General features: G+C 39.8%; 1 protein-coding gene across 2 annotated transcripts in view; it reads left to right on the forward strand.

The window, feature by feature from the left end:
• Positions 1–23,732, forward strand: part of TENT4B (terminal nucleotidyltransferase 4B) — a 67,749-nt gene that overhangs the window by 34,989 nt on the left and 9,028 nt on the right. For both annotated transcript variants that reach the window (XM_070611826.1, XM_070611825.1), the window contains exons 2-10: positions 12,589–12,712; positions 14,398–14,444; positions 16,272–16,392; positions 18,064–18,171; positions 20,315–20,443; positions 21,187–21,400; positions 22,637–22,763; positions 22,861–22,964; positions 23,068–23,255. In XM_070611826.1, coding sequence (XP_070467927.1) covers positions 12,589–12,712; positions 14,398–14,444; positions 16,272–16,392; positions 18,064–18,171; positions 20,315–20,443; positions 21,187–21,400; positions 22,637–22,763; positions 22,861–22,964; positions 23,068–23,255 — 1,162 coding nt within the window. The remainder of the gene's footprint in view (positions 1–12,588; positions 12,713–14,397; positions 14,445–16,271; positions 16,393–18,063; positions 18,172–20,314; positions 20,444–21,186; positions 21,401–22,636; positions 22,764–22,860; positions 22,965–23,067; positions 23,256–23,732) is intronic.

The following is a 23,732-nucleotide window of genomic DNA, read 5'->3' on the forward strand; positions in this document are numbered from 1 at the left end:
TGGCAACAATTAGCCAGTATTAAGTGGTGGCCACTTCTTTTAGATGGGGCCTGGGCTTTCTTGGTTACTGCCTTCTCCACCACTCCTCAGTGGGTCCTAGCACTGAAGTTGCATGTGAGTTACCCTTTCTTGTTACAGTTACATTCATCTACCTTGGCTGGCTGTTCCTTTTAGGCAAAGATAAACCCATCAAAATAAAAAAAAGAATTTATGCGCATTGTAGAAACTTAAAATGGAAAGAATAACAAGAAAGGATATTTGTGTCTATGGCAAAAGGTTAGTAGCCATAATATATAAAGAATGCTAATGAACCAGTAAGAAAATAGGACCAGCACAACACTAAAATAAGAATAAAATTAAAAAAAAATTAATTCCTTAATGGCTGTAAGCTTCATGATGGCAGGGTCCATGTCTCTCTTGTTCAGTGCAGTAACTTAGTGCCTAGCTCAGTGCCTGACACTTTGTAGGTATTTATTAAATATTTGGTGTTTTTTAAAAAATTTTTTTATTGAGTTAATGATAGGTTACAATCTTGTGAAATTTCAGTTGTATATTATTATCTGTCAGTCGTGTTGTAGGTGCAACCCTTCACCCTTTGTGCCCACCTCCCACCCCCCCCTTTCCTCTGGTAGCCACTAATCTCTTCTCTTTGTCCACAGGTTTAAAGTCCTCATGTGAGTGGAGTCATACAGAGATTGTCCTTTTCTATCTGGCTTATTTCACTTAACATAATCCCTTAAATATTTGTTAATAATTAATGATAGCTGATATTTCTTGAGGCTTTACTGTGTGCTGAGTAAGCAGTAAACCTATGCTAAGCCCTTCCCACACTCTCATTTAATCCTTACAGAAACCCTCCAAGATGGGTTCTGTTGTCCTCATTTCACAGGTGGGAAGTGGGCCTGGTGAGGTAAAGCACCTGCCCAGGCGTACCCAGTAAGGGGTGATGCAGAGGTTTGATTCCAGCTCATGCTCTTTAAACTACTGTATTCAGTCCGTCACATAGCTTATTTTGAAAGGCGTTGAAAAACAAAGAATATAAATGTCTAATAGTCATGGAGAAAATTCCTAACCTTATTGGGAATTAAAGAATAAAAACAGAACCCTCTCCATTGGTGTGGAGGTTGAGGAAGGACCCTCATCCATTTTTGTGGGAGAATATATCATCACCCATTCTGGCGGAGGGCATTTTGGGAATCTTCAGAAGTATTAACTGCCCATACTTGTTCCCCAAGGGATTCCACTTCTGAGAGAAAGATTAGAGTTGATTGCAGATTTATGTTCAGGATAGCATTATGATGTTAATTAAGTAGTAAAAAATTGGAAGCAACCTAAATGCTCAACAATAAAGGATTGGTAAAATAAATTGTGGTATATTCGTATACTAGAATATGTGCAGTCATTAAAATTCATTTTTATGGTATCAAATGCCATGCCTAGTGACCATGATATAGTCCCTGTGTTTTTCCACCGACTCCGAAGTGGTATGTGGAGTCAGGCGGTGTGCAGCAGGTGTTTGGTGAGTGTGTGTGTCTGGCACAGTCACCACTGGCTGTGTTTGCTGCTGTTAGGGGGGTGGAACTATAGGTGATTTTATGGGCTTTTTTCTGTTTGTTTTTCCAAACCACTGTAAATTTCCATAATTCTTTCAGAGTTTATTTTGTTGTTGATTTTGAAAAAGTATAGACCTCATAAAGTCAACCTAGGTTTACGTACATTGTGTTTTTGGTGTATGTGTAAATAGATTGTTTGTGAATCAGTTTGTTTTTGTTGTGTTTTTTTCTTTGCTTAAGCATTAAAAAATTCTGTAAGCAATACCAACACTTATCCTAAAAATCTCAACTGTACAGGAAAAAAAAGTAAATTATGAAAGCCTTTCTCCCAGTTAAGCTTGTTTCCAGTTCCATTATCCAAGGTAATCACTATTAATAGTTAAAATATTTTAAATATGCATCAGTTGTTTACCCTATTTGATTAAATTATTTATTAAGCAAATAATCACCTCTAATATGTTTTGGATATCTGGATTTTCATGTGCAGGGGCCCTTGAAAGTGAGGTACCCCTCTGCTGGTTCTCTGCCTCTTTTACCAGTATTCCAGCACAGGGGAAGACAGTACAAGTGCTTGTGTATTTATAGAGCAGCATCTGTTCTCAAACACCAGCCCCTCAACCAAAGATAAATATGTAAACAAATAAATGAAAAACAAATAAAAAATAAAGTTTTGGTATTAGAATTGTATGGGTTAAACACATCCATATTTCATTGTTATATTTAAGAATATAACAAACTTTTATAGAATAAACCATTCTTTTATTTTTTGCTGAGAAAGATTAGCCCTGAGCCAACATCTGTGCCAATCTTTCTCCACTTTATATGTGGGTCACTGCCACAGCATGGCTGATGAGTGGTGTAGGTCTGCTCCTGGGATCTGAACCTGTGAACCTGGACTGGCAAAGTGGAGTGCACCAAATTTAACCACTATGCCGTGAGGCCAGCCCCTGGAATGCACTGTTCTTATTGGCATTTGGACCCTGTAGATAAGGAAAGATTCAGCCTCATTTATTTGTTTTTTTCACTCAGCAAACATTTGAGGTTCTTCCATTTGGGAAATTAATTTATTAACTAAGCTTTTCAAGATATTTGATCTTAGTTGGGGGATACTGTCAGCTATTCTTTGGGCTTCCCAGCTTTATCCAAATTTGGTTAGATCTACTGAGAGTGGTGGGGGCATTTAGAATTATTACTGGACGGGGAAGGAATTAATGACTGGAATTAGATAAAGTAACCCTTAGGTAATAATTTCTTCCTTCTTTTATCTCGTTTCCTTTATCTTACAAGTGATTGAAAGTAGTGGAAATGTTGAGTTGCAAAAATAAGAGGCTTAGGGGAAGTCGTCAGATGGTTTTCATTCTCTCTGTCTTCATAGCAGTTAAGGGGGAAGGGACAGAGAGGAAATCAAACGAAAAGACCCTCCTTCTGAAACACTGGCCTCATAAAGCTGTGTCCAAAAATTGAGAGCAACAGACAATGGCCTTTAAAAAGAATGCTCTAATTTCTAGGGAAACAGATATGAACACCTCTTAAAAGAAGAAAAAAATGGAAACTTGATAATCTAGGACGCAGAGAGAAGGATCGGTTTTCTGCACTTTGACTCCCATGTCTTAACCAGAGAGGGGCTGACATCACAAATACGACATTCCTTAACTATGAATAACAGTTTTAAATGCCTACACAGTTTGCCAAAGTAAAATCTGTGGGCTCCTTCTTTTAGCCTTTTAATTAATTTTACGTCATCATCTGTATTTTCACTCCCCTTTTTTTAAATCCTAGGATATAGTGAGAGTTATGTGGAGTGTGAGTACATTTCTTGTCTACAAATAGAAGAGGTTGAGAGCTTTTTCCTTTTAGCTTTGTTACTGGTGGTCTTCCTGTTGAGTTAGGCATGGCTTTTTCCAAGTGGCCTTGCTGTATCCCTGTCAATACCTTAGAAAAGTAGACGTATTGTGTAGCTTTAAAATATAGAGATAATGGGGTATTCCGTTCTTGAAATACTTCTAAACCTTGGCTTTTAAAAAAATTATATGCTCATTGTGGATATTTTCTTATAGCCATATCTCGGTGCACATGCATACTTACCTCCTTAGGCTACGTTCTGAGAAGTGGAATTGCCTTCTTTAAAGGACATCTGTAATTCTTGGGCCAAATTGCCCTCCTTTCTCGTTCTTTTTGCACCCACAGTGTATGAGTGCCCATTTCCTTGGATTCTGGTACCAAGGTCATTTTAAGGCGCATAATCTCTGTTTTGTGATCACATGAACATGAGAGTAGAGAGATGTACACGTGTGGACTCAGGGGTCACTTCTTGAGGAAGCACTTCCCTGTGCTGCGTCTCGGGTCTGGGAACACAGACCTGAATCCAGGAGACTTGCTTCTGAGTGGGCTGGCCTGTAAGCAGGTAATTCATTGTGATTGACTGCTAGGCAAGAGGCAGGACTAGGACTGGGGTGGTACAGGAGCATTGAGGGGGGTCTGAAGTAATTCTGCTTCTGGAAATTCTACCAAGGAGGTGATATTTGAGCTCTCAAAGGCTAAGACTGTATTGCAGGCACTGGGTTTGCCCTGTGCAAAGGCAGGTTCTTGAAAAGGCATAGCATGTTTTGGCACAGTTCTGCGTGGCTGTACTGGGGAGAGGAGGGATCAGACCGGGGGCTAGCGAGGTAGGTAGTGCTCTGATAAGGAGTTTGAAAGTGGCACAGTTAGGTTGAGGAGGGGAACCCAGGGGACCACATGGAAGATGGCCTAGAGAAGGGAGCTGCTAGTGGCAGGGAGACCAGTTTGGAGGCTGCTACAGTGTCCTACAAAGACAGTCAAGGACAAGGACTTTAAGGCAGAGCAGGGTCTGATTTGGAAGTGGGTTTTTGGCAGGGGTGGGGGGGGGTGGGGGGGGTTTGGAGACCTATTAGCTCTAGGGAATGAGGAAGAAGGATGAACCAGGAAAGGCTGAAGTTTCCATCTGGGGATACAATAACTCAGGAAGGAAAATACAAGGGGAAGGAATAGGTTTTGGAGAAAGATAAGGAATTTCATTTTGGACTTAGTGAGTTTGAGGTGACATCTATGTACAAGTGTCTAGCTGGCAGCTGGAAATAGGGGAGCAGGGATATCTTTGTGTGTGACATTTCTTTGTAAAAATCGAATTCTAGTGCCTCTTGAAGATGTCACTCAGATGGACTAGGATCGCCCCAGGGCTAGTGCTGTCACTCACTTCTCTTGGTGCCTACCTGCATTTGGGAAAGATCAGACAGTACAAAGGGGAAAAATCTCTGCACCTCAGACCTCACACCCACTCCCCAGAGGAAACTGCTGCCAGCAGTTCTGTGTTTTCTTCCAGAAATTTGTCTTGCATATATACACAGACCTAAGTCTATAAATTCCTAGAAAGGGTAAGACAGACACCAACAGAAACTCTCTTACACACTCATCGGGCATGCAGCAACTTCCCAAATGTCATGTTGTGTGTCTGTTGCTGCATGCCTGGGTTTGGGGGGGGGGGGGTCCCTCTTATGTGCCCAGGTGTCAGTGCTTTCCACAGGCTGAGCACCGGGCTCCTTCTGAGATTGCTGAGGTTCTCCGGTTGCCAGATCTGTAGCTTTTTGGTCTACAAGGCTAGATTATTAGAGTAACTTGAGTCTTTCTCCTTTAAGTGGTAGTTTTCTGTAATAAATGTTTTCCTTTGTTATAAAAATATACAGTGATAATTAACGTGTGCATTTTTAAAGGTAGATCATACAAATGTATAGATTTTGTAAAAAGTGAATTTCCCCTCCTCCACCAAATTCACTCAGTAGATTTCATCACTGCAGACACTAAGGTATATATAGGCCTTGTCCTCTGAGGTGGGGTTGGAAATACAAACACATGCTATATATTTTTCATGTGAGAAAATATAGAGAAGATGACAAATGGCCTGTAATCTCTCCAAACAGATAATAAGCCCTGTTAGGAAAGCAGACAAACAAATACACACTGGTGGTTTAAAAAAAATTGTAATAGTATAGAATGATAGGAAATAAAATGTGAGAGTCTCGCTAGCTCTCCTCTCATGCCCTGTCCCTAAGGTGGTCAATGTGAGTAGCTCTCCTTCTGGAGAACTTGTCTCTCTCGGTGTGTGTGCATGTTTAATACACATCAAAGGGATCCTGCTAAACACTTTGTGCTTTTTCTTTTAAACTTAACAAATCTTAGATCTTTCTTTATCAGCTCATGTAGCTACTTTGTTCTTTTTAATGGGTTATTGGCTATAATTTAAGGGAAAGTCAATGAGTGCTCCTCTGATTATTTAAGTGGATCCCATTGATGGACGTTGAGGCTGTTTCTAAGTTTTTTAGTATTCCAAATAATGCTGTGATGAATATCCTTGTTCCCTCATGGAAATATTTCTGGAGGATGAAAAGAAGGGAATTGGTTTTTAAACAGCTTTATTGAAGTATGATTGATGAACAAAAAACTACACACATTTAATACAAATACAGTGATGTGTCACATAACGACAGGGATATATTCTGAGAAATGCATTGTTGGGTGATTTTGTCGTCGTGCGAACATCATAAGAGTGTACTTACACAAACCTAGATGATATAGCCTACTATACACCTAGCCTATATGGTATAGCCTGTTCCTTCTAGGCTACAAATCTGTACAGCGTGCTACTGCACTAATGCTATAGGCAGTTGTATCACAATGGTAAGTATTTGTGTATCTAAACATAGAAAAAGTACAGTAAAAATACGGTATAAAAGATAAAAAATGGTACGCCTGTATAGGGCACTTACCATGAACGGGGCTTGTAGGTCTGGAGGTTGCTCTGGGTGAGTCAGTGAGTGAATGTGAAGGCCTAAGACATTACGTACACTAGTGTAGACTTTATCAACACTGCACGCTTAGGCTACACTAAATGTATAAAAAATATGTTTCTTTCTTCGATAATAAATTCGCCTTAGCATACTGTAACTTTTTTACTTTATAAACTTTAAAATTTTCAAAACTTTTTAGCTCTTTTGTGGTAACACAGCTTAAAACACAAAATTGTATAGCTGTACAAAAATATTTTCTTTATATGCTTATTCTATAAGCTTTTTTCTATTTTAAAATTTTTTGTCTTTTTTACTTTAAAAATTTTTTTTGTTAAAAACTAAGACAAAAACACTCACATTACCTAGGCCTACACAGCGTCAGGATCATCAATATCACTGTCTTCTGCCTCCACCCCTTGTCCCCACTGGAAGGTTCAGGGGCAGTAACACCCATGGAGCTATGGTCTCCTCTGATAACAATACCTGCTTCTGGAATACGTGCTTTTATATGACTAGCAGTGCAGTAGGTTTGTTGACACCAGCAACCCCATAAACACGTGAGTAATGCTTTGCGCTAGGATGTTACCACAGCTGTGACATCACTAGGTGGTAGGAATTTTTCAGATCCATTATAATCTTATGGGACCACCATTGTATATGCGTTCCATTGTTGACTGAAACATTGTTATGTGGTGCATGACTGTATTCAACTTGGTGAGTTTAGACATAGCATACACCCATGAAACCGTCACCACAATCAAGGTAATAGACATATCCAAAACCTCCAAAAGTTTTCTTGTGTCCCTCCTTTCTTTTTTGCCATAAGAATGCAACATGAAATCTACCCTCTTAACAAATTTTGAAGTGCACAGTACAGTATTGTTAACCGTGGGCCCTATGTTATACAGCAGAGCTCTCTAACTTACTCATCCTGCTTAACTGAAACTTCATACCCATTGAACAACTCCCATTCCCCACTCCTCCTCCCAACCCCTGGCAACCACCATTCTATTCTCTGCTTCTAGGAGTTTGACTGTTTTAGATATCACATATAATTGGAATCATACGGTATTTGTCCTTCTGTGAGTGGCTTATTTCACTTAGCATAATGTCCTCCAGGTTCATCCATGTTGCAAAAGGCAAGATTTCCTATTTTAAGGCTGAGTAGTATGTCGTTGTTGGTATATACCACATTTTTTGTACCCATCTGTCAGTGGACATTTTGGTTTGTTCCATATCTCGGCTATTATGAATAGTGCTGCTATGAACATGGGAGTGCAGATATCTCTTCAAGATCCTGATTTTAATGAAGGAAGGGGAATTTCAACAATTATTTATAAAAGTGTTGTCATTTATTAATACAACAATCTCCAGAGAGCTTATAGTAATTTACACTTTGACGCATAGTATGTGAATGCGTTTTCCATATATCCTAGTAAAAATTCGTTATTATTAATCTTAAAAAATTTTTTTGCAGGGTGTCTTCTTATTGACAGTAATTGAATAGAAGTTTGTCAGTGCCTCCATGTAAGCCTGAAGTTAGTAATTAATGCGGACATCAGTTATGAAAACTGGAAGGCTTGACCTGGATGGGGAGGTGGCCTCAAGCATGGTGCAGGCTGGGCAGGAAGCAGTGCTAGCCCCTGCACAGATGCTAGGTGGGCTGCAGGGGACGGTGCTGAGCAGAGGGCCCAGCAGGGGGTCGTCTGCCTGCTGGGACTGGGGAGAGGGCCCAGCAGGGCGGCTGCCACAGTGCGTCCGGTTTGAGGGTGCGGCATCTCCCGAGGGCCCCAGTTGGAAAGGGGGAAGCAGATTCTTCTCTTTATCGCTAGAGAAATTGAGCCTTTGCGGGCAGCTCTACTTTCTTTTCCTATGATGAGCATTGTAAAATTCATATAATTTTGAAAGGCCAAGATTTCTCCTCTGATAGAGCTTTTCTCAGAGCAAGAGTGATTTTTTTCTTGTCTCCTTTTTGACCTAAATTATCTGTGGATTGTACTCTAAAATATAGAAACTATTTTTTGTTGCTGTCTCTTCCTTGTCACATTAAATTTTTGTGTTATCGTTAATTTTGAGATTAATATAAATTTTACCTCAGCAAATTAATTTTGATTCTCTTTCTTTTCTTGTTTTTTCGGGGCATCCTTTACAGTTATATAGTGGTATTTATTTTTATCATATTGCTTTTATATTATATACTTTTGTAAACAGGGAGTGGTGTCCTTTCTTGCTCACTTGACCTTTTAAAAAGCTAACACTGATATCCTAATAGAGGACACTGTATTTTGCTCACTCATGTGTTTTGATCACAGAAGAGTTGCATTTTATAGTTTAAGATGAGAAACTATAAGGCTGGATATGTGGCATTCAGCACTATTTACTAATTAATCATACTGAGTTTGGATCCAGATATGGGAGAAACTAAAGTTTTCTCTCTGTATTTGGATGATTTCAGAGGCATAAAGTTTCATGAATATATGAAAGCAAGCTTACAAAGTTTCTCTAGTTTCTGGCCTTTATTAGGTCATGATGTCACTCAAAAATGAGCCAGGCATGTATTGGGCACTCACAGTTCCTTCAGGATTTTTTAAGCACTGGAAATACATGGCACCGTGCCACTAAAATTATGCAATCCGTAAGATGGAACCCCACAGAATTACTTAAAAATCTGTACTGGAGGTTTATTTCCAAAGTGTACCAAGATTTCTCACTTAGTTCTTCTGCAGTTTACACATAGCTGGTTACATACAGGCAAGGTACGTTGTGATATTTGTATTTGAGGTGGGTACGGAGATGATTCTGGCAGACCTGAGATGGGTTCTCTTGTTCTTTCTGTTCAAGTATGTCTTTGCTTTAAAAAAATAAAAGCCCTCCTTTTTCCCCCTTCCAGTATGGCAAATGCAAGTCAATAAAAGAAGTAGGCTAACATGGGGAACCAGTTCTTCCTAAATAAGAAAGTGGTTCCATAGACTAGTAACAGTTAGAGTAGTCTTGTTTTAAGAGCTTGTCTCGTAAACCTATAATAATTTGCCTCCAAATGAATGTGCTAATTAGAAACCTAGAATTCTAGTGATAAACAGGAATTTTAGAAGCTTCTCTCCTTTTTACCAAGTTCAGAAATCTCTTTTTAGACCTTTGTTTGCCTCATGGTCTTCTAGTTTCTTTATTTATACTTGTAGTGACAGGGACCTCACTACCCTGCAAGGCAACCCGTTCCATTCCCTGCAGCTGTGATCACTGGAAAGCTCTCCTTCTGTTCATGTGAAATCTGCCTGTGGTGGAACAGTGCAGGACATACACATTACACATCACAAAATTACTTTAAATGAGTATTTCCTTTTGTCGTTAGATGGAAATTAGTGAGGGCAATGATCACGTGTGCTTAGTCTTTTTGCTTCTAGTGCTTTGAACATAGGCACTCAGTAATTTTGGGAGAATGAATTCTTACTCCGTTTCATATGACTTGAATATTAACTGGAAATTGGGCTAAATATTTTTTGAATTAGAGAATGTGCAAGTGGGCCTTTGTAGCGTCTACATACAGTCAAATTTAAGTTTTTCCATTAGTTAAAATGGAAATGTTCTATGGTGATGTGCTTTCGAACCACAAATAAACACTGATAATTCATAGCAAACGACACAGTTAGAAGAAATCCATTTGTTTTGCTGTTTATTGGTGGTCCTCATCTTTGCCAAAAGACCTGTGCAGAAGAGCAGGTTGTAGACTTGCTAATGACTAATCTTTGTGGCTGTTGTCTTCAAGAGAAAACCAAAGCAGATAACCTTAGAGAACACATTAAAACCTGGGAAGCTTTAAAAAAAAAAAAATCAGAAGGTTAAGATCGTGAGCTACCCAGAAGCATGCCAAGGAAGACTTGACTCAACTGGGAGACTCTGGACTCAGCTGCAAAACTCTCTGGAGTTTTAAGATCCAGTTTTTCTGCAGTATTGCACAGCAAGCAGGCAGAGTGTTGCTGTAAATCATTTCTCACCAAAGGGCCACGCTTTGAAACTAAGGGCCGGGAAAGGTTCCTGGTTGCCAACCCTTAGGTTTTGCCTGAGGATGCTGTGGCCGTAGAGTACCAGTCACTTTTTGAAAGGAACACAGCTGCCCTCAGGCAGAGCCTGAGTCTAAAATTCAAGTATTTTGACTCTCAGTCTAAAAATAAAACATCAGAAGAGGCAGAAACTGTGATTGCTTACTTGGCCACATTTTAAATGTTATAGCTAGTCGGGGTTGGGACTTAGACATTTTTTTCCTTCCTCAAAACTGTTTTTGGTCTCCTGGTGTTTCCAGCTTCCTGTGAATCCTGTACCTGCTCTGGACCTGAATGGGCTGTACAATTGCAGACACATTCCTTCTTCGAGATTCTGTTACTACAAGGCTGCCCTGCCTGGCTGCCATCCCCCAGGATGCTCCCCTCTGCTCCTCATGCATCCACGGTGCTTGGCACCCATTGCTCTTAGCACCCTTCTTCTGGCCTCCTGGTGCATCACAGCTGTGCTAGACAGATAGCTTGAGATGGCCCTCACTCCAGCATACCTCCAGCTACCTGGAACGCGGCCTCTGGCCTTGTCAGCATTCAACACAGGTTTAGTAGGTTTCCTCCCATTTCACACTCACTTTCCCCTCCCAAAGTTGCTCTTCACAGTTGCACCAGCTTTGTCAGAAATGCTACCTTATTTTTCTTCTGTTCTCCACTATTAACTGACTACATTCAGCTCATTAGCCAGCCTAGTTTTTCTTCTCATCCTGTTCAGTGAGTGATTCCTCCGGCCCCTCAGACGCCAGCCCTCGAAGCATCCTACCTCTCTTTCCGTTGCTGGTCAGGTCCAGCCATCATGTCTGTGAGTGTGTGATGTTTCTGGAGCCCATTCCTTCCTGCCACCATCCAGTCCTTCTACAGTTGCAGTAGTTTATGGGTTGTTCTCTCTGCGTCCAGTCTTGCCTCTTTGCCAGTCCATTGTTTGCACAGTTGCCAGATGAGTCTTCTTAAAGTGCTGCCTTTTTGAAGTCAATCTTTCCCTGGTCCCTCTTAGAAACATTTGCATAGTTCCCTGTTACTCTAGGAGAAAGTCTGGACTTCTTCTTCTTTTTTTTTTTTAATTAAGTTCATAATAGTTTACATTAATGTGAGATTTCAGTTGTACATTATTTCTTGACTGTCACCGTATAAGCGCTCCCCTTCACCCCTTTGTGCCCACCCCCAACCCTCTTCCCCTGGTAACTGCTGAATTGTTTTCTTTGTCCATGTATTTGTTTATATTCCACATAGGAGTGAAATCATCTGGTATTTGTCTTTCTCAGACGGGCTTGTTTCGCTTAGCATAATTCCCCCTAGGTCCTTCCATGTTATTGCAAATGGGATGAATTTGTCTTTTTTTCTGACTGAGTAGTATTTCATTTGTGTGTGTGTGTGTGTGTGTGTGTGTATACCACATCGTTATCCAATCATCAGTCGATGAGCATTTGGATTGCTTAAGTGTGGACTTCTTAGCTCATCATTCAAAGCCTTCTGTCATCCAGTGCCTGCCTTCCTCTCAAGGACTTCTCCCACTCCTCCCTCTGCCACAGCCTGTGTGGTTTGCTTGCTGCTTCCTGGGTGTGCCTCGGACCTCTGGGTCTCTGGAGTTCTTTAGCTCCTTCATGGAGCCTTGTCTGCCAGCCGTTCTCTTAGGTCTTTGCTGATGTTCACTGGCTGAGCTGTTCATTTGACACTTAATTCACAAAGCAAACACTATGAAAGACGTGCTGTTTTGCTCCTGTGAGGAATGGATGACAGAGGGGAAGAGGGTCAGTCCCCACTGCCAGGAAGCTTGCCTGTGTCACTTGGATTCTCTGTCTTCTTGTGGCTGTGTCATCTGGATTGGAAGTGTAAAGGTGGGAACCAGGGCTTACTTTTAACTTTGAAAAATTTTTTAAATCACCAGCACCCAGCAAGTTTTCTGCACAGGCACATAATAAATACTGAGAGAGTTGCTAGTACACTTCCATCAAGACTTCTTGGAATCTCTTGTTTTATTGAATTATTTTGGCTTTTTTGATTAAATTCTGTACATTCCCATTTTTAGCTTAGCATGAATTGTGACATTAAAATTAAGGTACAAATCTATGAATGTAAAGTCCTCAGCTTGAGTTATCTTATAAGACTTAATTAGGTAAGATTATTTAAGATAGTACTTTCTCATTAGATTGGCCTGACCTTATTAAATTTTCTGCTTTTTTTCTTCAGTCTGCATGAAGAAATCAGTGATTTTTATGAATACATGTCTCCAAGACCAGAGGAGGAGAAGATGCGGATGGAGGTGGTAAACAGGATCGAGAGTGTGATTAAGGGGCTCTGGCCCAGCGCTGATGTGAGTACCTGTGTGGGTAGCTGGGTGCTTAGGATAACGTCCCTGGCCCAGGATGAGGAGCATGTGTCGGCGTCTCATTCCGAGCCCTCACATGCAGCTGTGTGTGCAGCTGTAGGGTTAGAGTCTAAAGTTTCTTCAGCCTTTATACTTTTGGGCTTCCTTATCATTTGCATTGAATCAAGTGACTGACTGAAACTATTTCTTCACCATGCTGAATAGCAACTACTAAAGGCAAACTATATTTAGGAATCATTAGTAAGACAAAGCAAGCCTCGTTGTAGTAGACTGTTATTGGATGTGTTATGTCAAAACCTCATTACTCTTCTGCTCTAACCTGCCACTATAAATGTTATGATTGTTTATCACTGAGTGAAAATCTCAAGTAGGAATTTATGTCACTTGAAGTTCATTTTCTTGGGCTAATGCGGATGTAAGTCTGTTCTACTCCTCTCCTGAAACTGTTTTCTTCTCTGTTTCTGACCACTTCTTGTCTCCCAATGTCGCCCCCACCCAGTGAATAGAACTTTTGCCCAAGATTTCCTCTTTGCTTATTTGTGGTTCTTGTTGTTGACATGAAGTTAGTGCTTCACTTTTTAGGGCTCCTTTGAGGGTTTGCTCTATAATTTTGTACATTCAAGGAAGTAACTTATTAGAATCCATTACTTTGTGTTATAACTGTTCTTTAGACTCTGTCGTGGGGTGGTGAAGGGGAAGCCAGGGAACTTTTTTTGTCCAATTTGCAAAACAAAGAAGCTTCAGATAAGCCACTGAAGGCACCAGGGAGAGGGAGGCGCTCCTATTCCGTTGATGAGCTGCTGGTGCCACAGTCGTCTCTCCTCTGCGGTCTGAATCAGGCACCTTCAACTGGGGGCAGCTTTGCCTTCCAGGAGGCATTTGACAGTGTTGCAGACATTTTTGATTATCATGACTCTTGAGGTGTTCCTGGCAGATAGTGACTAGAGGCCAAGGATGTTGCTAAAAATCCTACAGTGCATAGGACAACCCCTCACAACAAAGAATCATCTGCCCCAATGTCAGTGGTGCTGAGGTGGAGAAACCCTGATCTAAAGTAATCCTCCTCCTTCTGAGGTGGGGGATTTTATCCAAATTGTTTTACAGACGAGGGACTCACGGCTATGATTAGGTTCTCGGTCTCCCCTCAGAGGATGAGCTTTTTCATCGTTTGTACACATACCCGCCTGAGGCTTCTATTGTTCTCCATGGGTTGAGATAGGATGTGTCAGGTTTTATGCCACAGCATGATGTTATAATGACAGTGCCTGGTGTTCTCTGTGGCGCTGGCCAACAGGCCAGTGCTTGTCCTGCAGTTGGAGTAGTCTGAGCCTCGTTCAGTAATCTGGGAGAAGACTCCTGCTTAGAGAACAAGCGTTAAGGATTTGTGATCGTGTCTCGGGATTGTAAGGGGACATTGTGACGTGATTATTACTTTTGAAAGTTTTCTGTGTGCGTCTTTATGTTTGATATTTGGACCTAATAAGTTTACACTATATTCCAAACGTCTGCCTATGAGACACAGGGTCCCGCTTCATCAAAGTGTGGTGCTATAAAAAATACTCTTGTAGTACTAAAAAAATACCAGTAGAGGGTAGCAGAAACCCAGCATTTCTTCAGTGCTTGGTGGCTTTTCATCTGATACCTTAATGTAATAATTTTTTCTATTTCAGGTCCAGATATTTGGAAGTTTTAAAACTGGCCTGTATTTACCTACTAGGTTAGTACATTTATGAAGCTTTCAAGGGATTGTGCATTTTTCTAGAGTGTATTCATTTTGGCTGTTGAATGTGTAAGAGTAGGAACAAAAAAGATTTATGAAACAAAAATTCACTTACCTGTATTTTATTCTAATTACCTAGAGGGAGACTGTCACTGCAGGTCATCTTATCAAACTGAGATGATAACGATATCTTGTCTGTCATCTCAGATACATGTGAAAGAGGGAGCATGTAGCAGTAGAATCAATTAGTTACGAATTTTAGCAATTGACTACCCTTCAGAGAACTGTTCAACCCCGTAACTCAACCCACTAACACAGAGGTTCATGTCATATGACAAGACTCCTGACTATATTGTAGAGCTGTGTATACTGTGGAATGCCAGGTCTCTCATTTTTTATTAAAAACTCATACTGCTAGCTACTGTCCCAGCATCCTGACCCAGAAATTCAGAGTACAAACTCTGAGGGAGGCCTTGGTCTTTTCAGGCCCCTTGTTTATCTCAGTGTTCGCAAATGAGGGCTGTCTTGGCCACAGCCTGGGGGCAGGGGGAGGGGCGCTTTTTGGGCATGGTAATGCTTCCCTGAGGGCTGAATACTTATCTCTAAGAGTTGAAATGCTGTAGTCTTTATGAAGGAAAAACATTTAGTATTGTTTTTGTTGTGGTAGGAACACTTAACATGAGATTTACTCTCAACAAATTTTTAAGTACACAATAGGGTATGATTAACTGTAGGCATCTGTCACCTTTTTTGATTTGAGCTTGATTTGATCTGCTTTACCCAAACTTAAAACGTGTTGAAGTGGATGTATCCTAGCAATTTCCATTCTTGTGTGTGTGTGTGTGTGTGTGTGTGTGTGTGAGGAGGACTGACCCTGAGCTAACGTCTGTTGCCAGTTTTCCTCCTTTTTGCTTGAGGAAGATTGTCACTGAGCTAGCATCTGCGCCAGTCTTCTCCATTTTATTTGGGACACCACCACTGTGTGGCTTGATGAGGGTGGTCAGGGCCTGGGATCCCAACCTCTGAACCCCAGGCCTCCGAAGTCGAGCTCGTGAACTTCACCGCCACACCACTGGGCCGGCCCCAGCAGTTGCCCTTCTTCCCATTGCTGCCCTAGGCCTATGAAAGCCATAACATTCAGTTTTGAGTTCATTAGTGTTTTCCTTATTTAGGTTCTGAGCTTCAGCAAAACTCTTGAGTCACTCATTCTAAAAAATTTAATTAAATTTTATGAATAGGTAGTACATTTACATAGTTGAGATTTGAAAAGGGCACAAAAATAATTACACTGAAGAGTCTGCACCCCACCTCTGTCTTCTAGGTTCTCTTCTTGGAGGAGCCACTGTTACCAGTGGCTCGCATAGCCTTCCAGAGACATTCTGTGCATAGAAAGGGAAATGTGTGTGCGTGTGTGTCTTCTTTCTGTTACACACATGGTAGCATAGTGGGTACCTTGTCTGCATCTCGCTTTTTACACCTAATAATCTGTCACAATCAGTGAATCTCAATCGACATAGGAAAGTCTTAAGGTTTTTAGTACCAGAAACCTTTATGAACAGGAAATGCTAGCTGGTAGTTTTTGAGGTTTTACCTCTTTGAAAATCTCTGTCTCCTGCGACCTGACTGTGTGAAGTGACTAGGGGAGGTTGTTGGAATCACCGCCCTCCACCCGCTAGAAAGCAGCATCCCCGTGCGTTTGTTCCTTGTGGGCAGGGTGCGGACAGGCTCTGATGCACTAATTTCAAGGCTGTACGCTTGAATGTAAGGTAAAACACATCAGTTTCTTGCGTCTTCAAACAACTTGTGTGTGTGTTGTGTGCTCAGTGACATCGACCTCGTGGTGTTTGGAAAGTGGGAGAACCTGCCCCTCTGGACCCTGGAAGAAGCTCTTCGGAAACATAAAGTTGCAGATGAGGATTCAGTGAAAGTTCTAGACAAAGCAACTGTAAGTTCTTCAGCATTTTGTCTTAAACATCTCTAGTTACTTGTTACTTATGCATGAAACTTATAAAATTAAGATTTAATTTTGGTGAGCACAGCTAGATTGTGAGCAATGACTCTTTCCTTTTGTTAATGATCACAGAACTTGCACATAAAAAGTTGTGTTTGTAGAGTAGTGGTTACCAGAGGAAAGAGGGGGTGGGGGTGGGCACTAAGGCTGAAGGGGTGCACCTACAACACAACTGACAAGCAATAATGTACAACTGAAATTTCACAAGGTTGTAAACTATCATAATCTCAATAAAAAGTTAAGAAAAAAAGAAGAGTTTGAAAAAAACTATGGTCATGGCATGTACAGAATTTGTTGTTTAGTTTGAAGGAAAGGCTGGTTAGGTTAATAATCTACTTGCTGTCATTTCTTAAAAATGTCTGACGTGATATGCCACAATCTGTAGAAACGTAGTGTTGATCTGTGGAAATAAATTGATTTTAGTTTGCATTTTAAAAGAAAGAAGCTTTGTGAAAAAAATGAACCTGTTCTGGTTATTCATTTCTTTAAAAAATAATATTCAATTTTGTAATACTCACTGTAGAGGTTTTTTAAATATAAAAAAATGGATATCTATTAAACAATTTATAGTTACACAGAAGATGTTGCTCTTCTGTCTTATTTTGTCTCCTTGAAAAATTTGTTGAAATTTTGTAAATCAAGTCATATTTTAACTATATCTGGACTGGCCATTAAAGAACTTTCATGGGAGCTCATTTTAGAAATAAATATATCTATTTTGGAAGTTTGGATTTTTGTATATTAGGTTTTCTTTTTTTTTAAATTTATTTTTTATTTTTCCTTCTTCTCCCCAAAGCCCCCCAGTACATAGTTGTATATTTTAGTTTTGGGTCCTTCTAGTTGCGGCATGTGGGTTGCTGTGTCAGCATGGTTTGATGAGTGGCGCCATGTTGGCGCCCAGGATCCAAACTGGGTGGCCAAAGCAGAGCACGCAAACTTAATTATTCGGCACGGAGCCAGCCCCATATTAGGTTTTCTTAAAGTGAAACAACTTATATTGTTTCTTACAAACAGCTGTTATTTTAGAAACTCATTTCTGCACACAGAGTTTATTGGCCTAAGTTTTCTAATGCATCGTGCAAATAAGACTTTTTCTTTTTTAAAGAACTCTTAATATATCATATAAATCATTCTCTCATTTTTCATTTGAGAATAATTCTCATGTTTTATCTTATCTTGTTAGATTCTGTTTAGACTGTTTGCAACATTGACCAGTAATGCCAGTGGGTTATTGTGTGTGACTAAACAATCTGGCAGTTTTCTTATTAGAAACAGTGTGGTGATATGCCTGACATTCATGATTCTTGATCTTTTACTGGGTTGGAAACTGTTCTCCAAAGTACATAAAGTTGAGAAAGGTTTTTGTTACCTGATTTCAAAATTCTCAATCAATAGAAATTTAAAAATACATTGTATGAAGTTCAACGCTAAGTATGTAACGTAAAATATGTAGCAGGCCAAGTTAACTGGTACATAGTGTTCAGAACACTCTGTTTTTATGTCTTCATGACGAGGTCGAACCTCAAGTCTGGTAACCTTCCATCCCCTGATTTTGTCGTTTAATTTGGTTGAAGTATTTTAATTTTACCTTTCTTCTCTTTCTAGGTACCTATTATTAAACTAACAGATTCTTTTACTGAAGTGAAAGTTGATATCAGCTTTAATGTACAGAATGGCGTGAGAGCCGCTGACCTCATCAAAGATTTTACCAAGGTCAGAGAACTTACAGTGTTTATTTAGTGAAACTTTTAGAAATGGAGTTTTGTTTTGAGATTCTGTTGTGGTGGTATTGTGATATATTTTGCTATTTTTATATGCCTGTTGCTGACAAACAATTCTTTTCAGTGCAATGGTTTTATTTTCTGTGATCGGCTTGTAATAATCAGTCATTCATAAAGTGACCTCAAGTAAGAATTAGGGGTTGGGAAAGCTTCTGAAAAAGTTCCCTGCTCTGGATCCTTCCTTAGAGAGACAAGGGCTGAAGTCCTGCTGCACAGTTGATTGCTCTTTGCTGTTAAGATTAACAACCTCCCTGGGAGCCTTTGCTAGATTTTGATCCCCACCTCATTGTCAGCTTAGTTGCTGCAAGTTTCCTTACTTATCTGGAAGTGATTTAAGTCTCTTTCTACTCTTGCTGTCTTCCCTCCAGGATAAGGAGTTTGTCAGCATCATCTTGAGGACATTTCACATGCTCAGACACGTCAGCCTTTTTCTCTCTAAGATAAAATCACTAACTGCTTTGGCTTATGTAGATTATCTTTTCTATCCGTTTACAGTTTTTTTCTTCAGCAGCTCTATGGGCTTACCTTTTTTTGTAAGAAGAACTTCTAACTGCTTTATCATGTTATAAACATTATATTCTTGTATAGATGTGCAGAGTACAGAAAAGTAGAAAAAGAAAAGAAATAAGAAATATTATCCATAATCCCAGTGTTTTGGAGATGTTGGGTTGTGTAAATTTTGTTTTCCCCAGAAAAGAAACATTTTTTAATTGACATAATATGCATGATAAAAATTTACCGATGGAAAAGGAGAGTGAAAAACAAGTCGCCCTTGTTCCGTTTGTGCTTAGATCAGCTTTATAGGATTTGCCACCATCAACCTTGTTTTTTTCTTTGCTTATTATCCTCTTCTTGAAATTTTAAACAAAGGAACAGCACACTACATGCACATTGTCGTATACTTTTTTTTAACGGAACATTTTAGGGTTTTTTTTCCTGTCAGCGCAGACAGGTCTCCTCCGTCCTTTTACTGACTCCACAGTGTCCTTTGTGTGGATGTGTCACACTTTGTGTGGCGTTCCCACTGTGGTCGCGAGTGGTCTTTGCGGTGATATAAGTGCTTGGGGAACATCGTTTCATGTCTGTAGCTTTCTTTATACTTGTGAAATGTTTCCCTGGAAGTGGAATTTCTGGGTCAAAGGATATAGTATGCAGATAAAATTCTATTGGAAATTTGCTTAATTGTTCTTAAAGAGACTGTATCTACTTTTGACTTCAACAATAATGTTTAAAAATAATTATTTCTCCATATTTTTGTTGTTTCTCATGCTTGCTTACCTTGACATGGTTTGCAAAGTATAAACTTTTTTCTTTCTTATGGAATTAGAATGTGTTCACTGTGTCAAGAAGAAACTAGAAATCACTAGTAATTCTACCACCCTAGGTAATGGCTGTTAAGAGTTCTTTCTAGATGTTTCTGCCTGCTTTGTTCCCCTGAGCGTCCCTGGCCTATGGCCTGGCTTGTGGAGAGTACTTAATGAGTATATGCATGAGTGAAAGGTGGACTCACACTGTCCAAATGTGCCAGCTCAAGTATTCTCACCGTTCTCTGTACAGCATGGAAGGTGGGTCTGTGTGTGGTCACCTGGGCACATGGCCGACAGCAGGCTGAACTGCTCCTCCTCTTAGGCTGTGCAGAATGATCTGAAGGACTCTGGTTTACCTGGTGGAGCGCCACCGGCAAAACGTGCTTCTTCAAAATCCTGCTGATTGAGTGCTTTCGGAGTTGAGACTGTCGTGTATTGTTTCTGTTAAGCGGTTTACAAATGAGTATCTGGTAATGGCCATAAGTGCGGGTCATCAAGCTTATACTGCTAGTGTTTCTGGCCTGCAGTGAGTGCTTGGCGCCATTGTTTACATCTACATGTCTTAGGTTTTAGATGTGAGGAGAGAATCCTTAGTTACTTACAGCTTACTCTTTTATAGCTTGTTTTTAAAATAGAAAATTAAGTATATTGCCTATCTCCACCAAAGTTTGTAACATAAGGACCAGTTTATGACCATTGTACTGTTAATGCTTAGAGCTATTACTGATAGAGGAATTCATTGAAAATATAATGTTATTTCTTTTTCAGAAATATCCTGTATTACCATACTTGGTTTTAGTATTGAAACAATTCTTATTACAGAGGGACCTTAATGAAGTCTTTACAGGTGGAATTGGTTCTTACAGTCTCTTTTTAATGGCAGTCAGTTTCCTTCAGGTAAGTTGTATGGTTGTAGCATGCTAATATACACTAAAATTTTTAAAAATCAATCAGTTGGGGAATCATTTTGGAAAAAATTTAAATCAGGCTCTCATTGGAATGCTTCCCTTGATTACTTATGACTTTCCCTTTTAAACTGGGTACGTTGTTATAATTTAGCACATAAGTATTTTAAAATGCCTAGGAAAGAATATTTTTTGTTTTTAATCCCACATGTTCTAGTATTTTTGAGACTTTTCACTGCAAATTGTAACATGCAAAGGTATGGCATGGTTTCCATAAGTGAAAACAGTAGTATAAATGCAAAAAGTAGGAATGTCTTCTAGGCAACTAATTTTATAAGTGTCGCTGGAATTGAAACCTGCTATCTGGATAAGATGAGTTAGAAGTCTTAATGTTGTCAGTGAGTATATTTATGTCACACAGTGTTGCCAACTGGGTGACTCTGCCAGTGAGTCAGAATGACTTCCCTGATGTGTTGGGCCAAGCCAGACCTGCCATCATCCTGGGGCAGTTATAAAATTCGGCTTTACAAACCCGCTAGCGGTCCTGCGCCCGTGAGCCTGCAGTGCTGTCTGTGACCGCAGCGTAGCCTGCTAGTCCTCCCTTACCTGTGGCCGCTGTGCTCAACCAAAACTCTGATAGTGTTTTTATAGAAGTCAGGATGTCATTTATTATCCCCACCTTGATAATTTAGAGAAAATCCAATATAATTTCTTTTTTTTTTTTTCTGGTTTTAGTTACATCCCAGGGAAGATGCTTGCATCCCCAATACAAACTATGGTGTTCTCTTAATAGAATTTTTTGAGTTATATGGACGACACTTCAATTATTTAAAGACTGGCATCCGGATAAAGGATGGTGGTTCATATGTGGCCAAAGATGAAGTACAGAAAAATATGCTGGATGGCTACAGGCCGTCTATGCTTTATATTGAAGATCCTTTACAACCAGGTATTGACATTAGGTAAATTCGTGGGCATTCAAAGAAAGGGCATTTTCAGTCACTTTATTGCACTTTAAACTCTCTTTGAATGAAAAACTAAAGATTAACTTCTAATTGTAGTCACTCTTTTTTCATCAAAATATTTTATAAGCAAACAGACCAAAATAAACACACGCACACACCAGAAAAACGTTGCATACTTCCAGGTGAGTTGAGGTTCTAATCCATTTGACTGTGAAAGGCAAAGGAGAATAGGTCTTAGCTTTTGGGGTGGATTTGTGTGCATCTCCCGTTTGACAGCCATTCTTCTTTCTTGTGTCCTCCTTGCCCTAATTCCAGCCAGTTGTGAGCCAGGGCTTTAATGTGAGGATTCCTGAGTCCTTAGCAGCAGTGATCATGGTAACGATCTGAGAATTCATAAGCGAAAGGGTTCAAAGAGACAACTTATTTTCCTTTTGGACCCCTTCTTTCCTCTTTAATTTGCGTAGTCTCCCTTTTTCCAACTTTATGTTGGCTTTTCAAGAACAGAAAATAGATTCCTTCCATGCTTCCATGAGGTTAAACATTTGCATGTTTTGTATCCTACTTTTTCTGGGCAGTATTTTTTCCTGATAAAATTGTAAAATATTTAAATCCTGCATTCTCGGACTTCAGTGGAAATGCTTTTAGTCATTTGCTTTAATGAGTAAGGACAGGGAGTTAAGAAATACAGTAGTTGCCTAGGAGCCCTTTTCTGGCTTGTTGCGCCATCTTACAAACATTGGTAGTTCTGTGTGTTTATTCATTGAGGAAATAGTTGTTGGGAACCTACTCTACTCTATGTAAAGGACACAAAGATTTTTCAGCAAGATGGTCCTTCCTTTTAAGGAGCTCATGATTTAGTGCAGGAGATATTTATATAGCTAGTAGAAACCAAAGAATAGGTATTTCTAATTTAGCTTGGCTTCCCTCTTAGTCGAGAGAACAGGCAGTTATTTCTTTTGTTGGCATGACTGTGTATGAGATAGTCCCTGTTGGGCCAGAATACATTTAGGCAATTTATACACCATAATAACATACTTACTACGTCCATACTTACACGTGTCCAGAGAGTGGGGAGTTGTGGGGACAAGTGACAGCACAGATTCTGAGTGCAACTCCAGCAGGATAGCAATTGTCCTTGCTCTCCAAAGAGGGCTCATGAACATTTAGTTCATAGTAAGCAGCGATCAACCTTACTGTTTTATGTCTGTATTTCTCTTAAGGTAATGATGTTGGAAGGAGTTCGTATGGGGCCATGCAAGTGAAACAGGCCTTTGATTACGCCTACGTGGTTTTGAGTCATGCTGTATCGCCAATAGCAAAGTACTATCCCAACAACGAGACAGAGAGGTAAAAGTTTAACTAAAATTATCCATTGCATCAAAATTGGTTGTGGCTTCTTATCTTCAAACTAATGCCCTCCCTCCTTTTTTTTAAACCTATGCAGCATATTAGGTAGAATAATTAGAGTAACGGATGAAGTTGCCACATATAGAGATTGGATATCAAAGCAGTGGGGCCTGCAGAATAGGCCTGAGCCTTCGTGCAACGGTAAGAGGTTTTCATTGATTGATTGACCGAGTGTTAGAGACTTTTCTATGTTGTGTGTGTTTAATGGGAAGAAACATTTTCCAATCTTTTGCCACTCTTTCAGGAAATGGTGTTACCTTGATAGTAGATACTCAGCAGTTAGATAAATGTAATAATAATCTATCTGAAGAAAATGAAGCCCTTGGAAAATGTAGAAGTAAAGCTTCGGAGTCTCTTAGTAAACACTCTTCAAACTCTTCATCAGGCCCCGTGTCTTCCTCTTCTGCCACCCAGTCCAGCTCCAGTGATGTGGTAAGTACGAAACATGGCTTTTTAACCTTAGAGTCTAGAGGGCTAAGGCTAACTCATTTTCTTATTTGTTACTGGGAAGTTTTAATAACTTTCAGATTGTACTTTTTCTCAACATGGTATTAAAATTTTCTGGCATACAGCAAAAGTGAAAGAATTTTAGTAAACATACACACACCACTGGATTCTACCATTAACATTTTACTTGCTTACCACATAGCTAGCCACCCATCCCTCTATCCATTAATTCATTTTGTTCTTTGGTACATTTCAAAGTAAATTGCAGTCATTAGTACACTTCCCCAAAGTACTTGTAGTGTGCTCATAAACCAGATTTTAATATTTGTCTAGTTTTTTCTTTTCATATAAAATTGACATATAAGGAAATCTTAATTGTACATTCACTAAATTTTAAAAAATATATACATGTGTAACCCAAAACCCTAACAAGATATAGAATATTTCCATCACCACAGAGAG

The sequence above is a fragment of the Equus przewalskii genome, chromosome 3 (assembly GCF_037783145.1).
Source record: "Equus przewalskii isolate Varuska chromosome 3, EquPr2, whole genome shotgun sequence".
Classification (NCBI taxonomy): domain Eukaryota; kingdom Metazoa; phylum Chordata; class Mammalia; order Perissodactyla; family Equidae; genus Equus; species Equus przewalskii.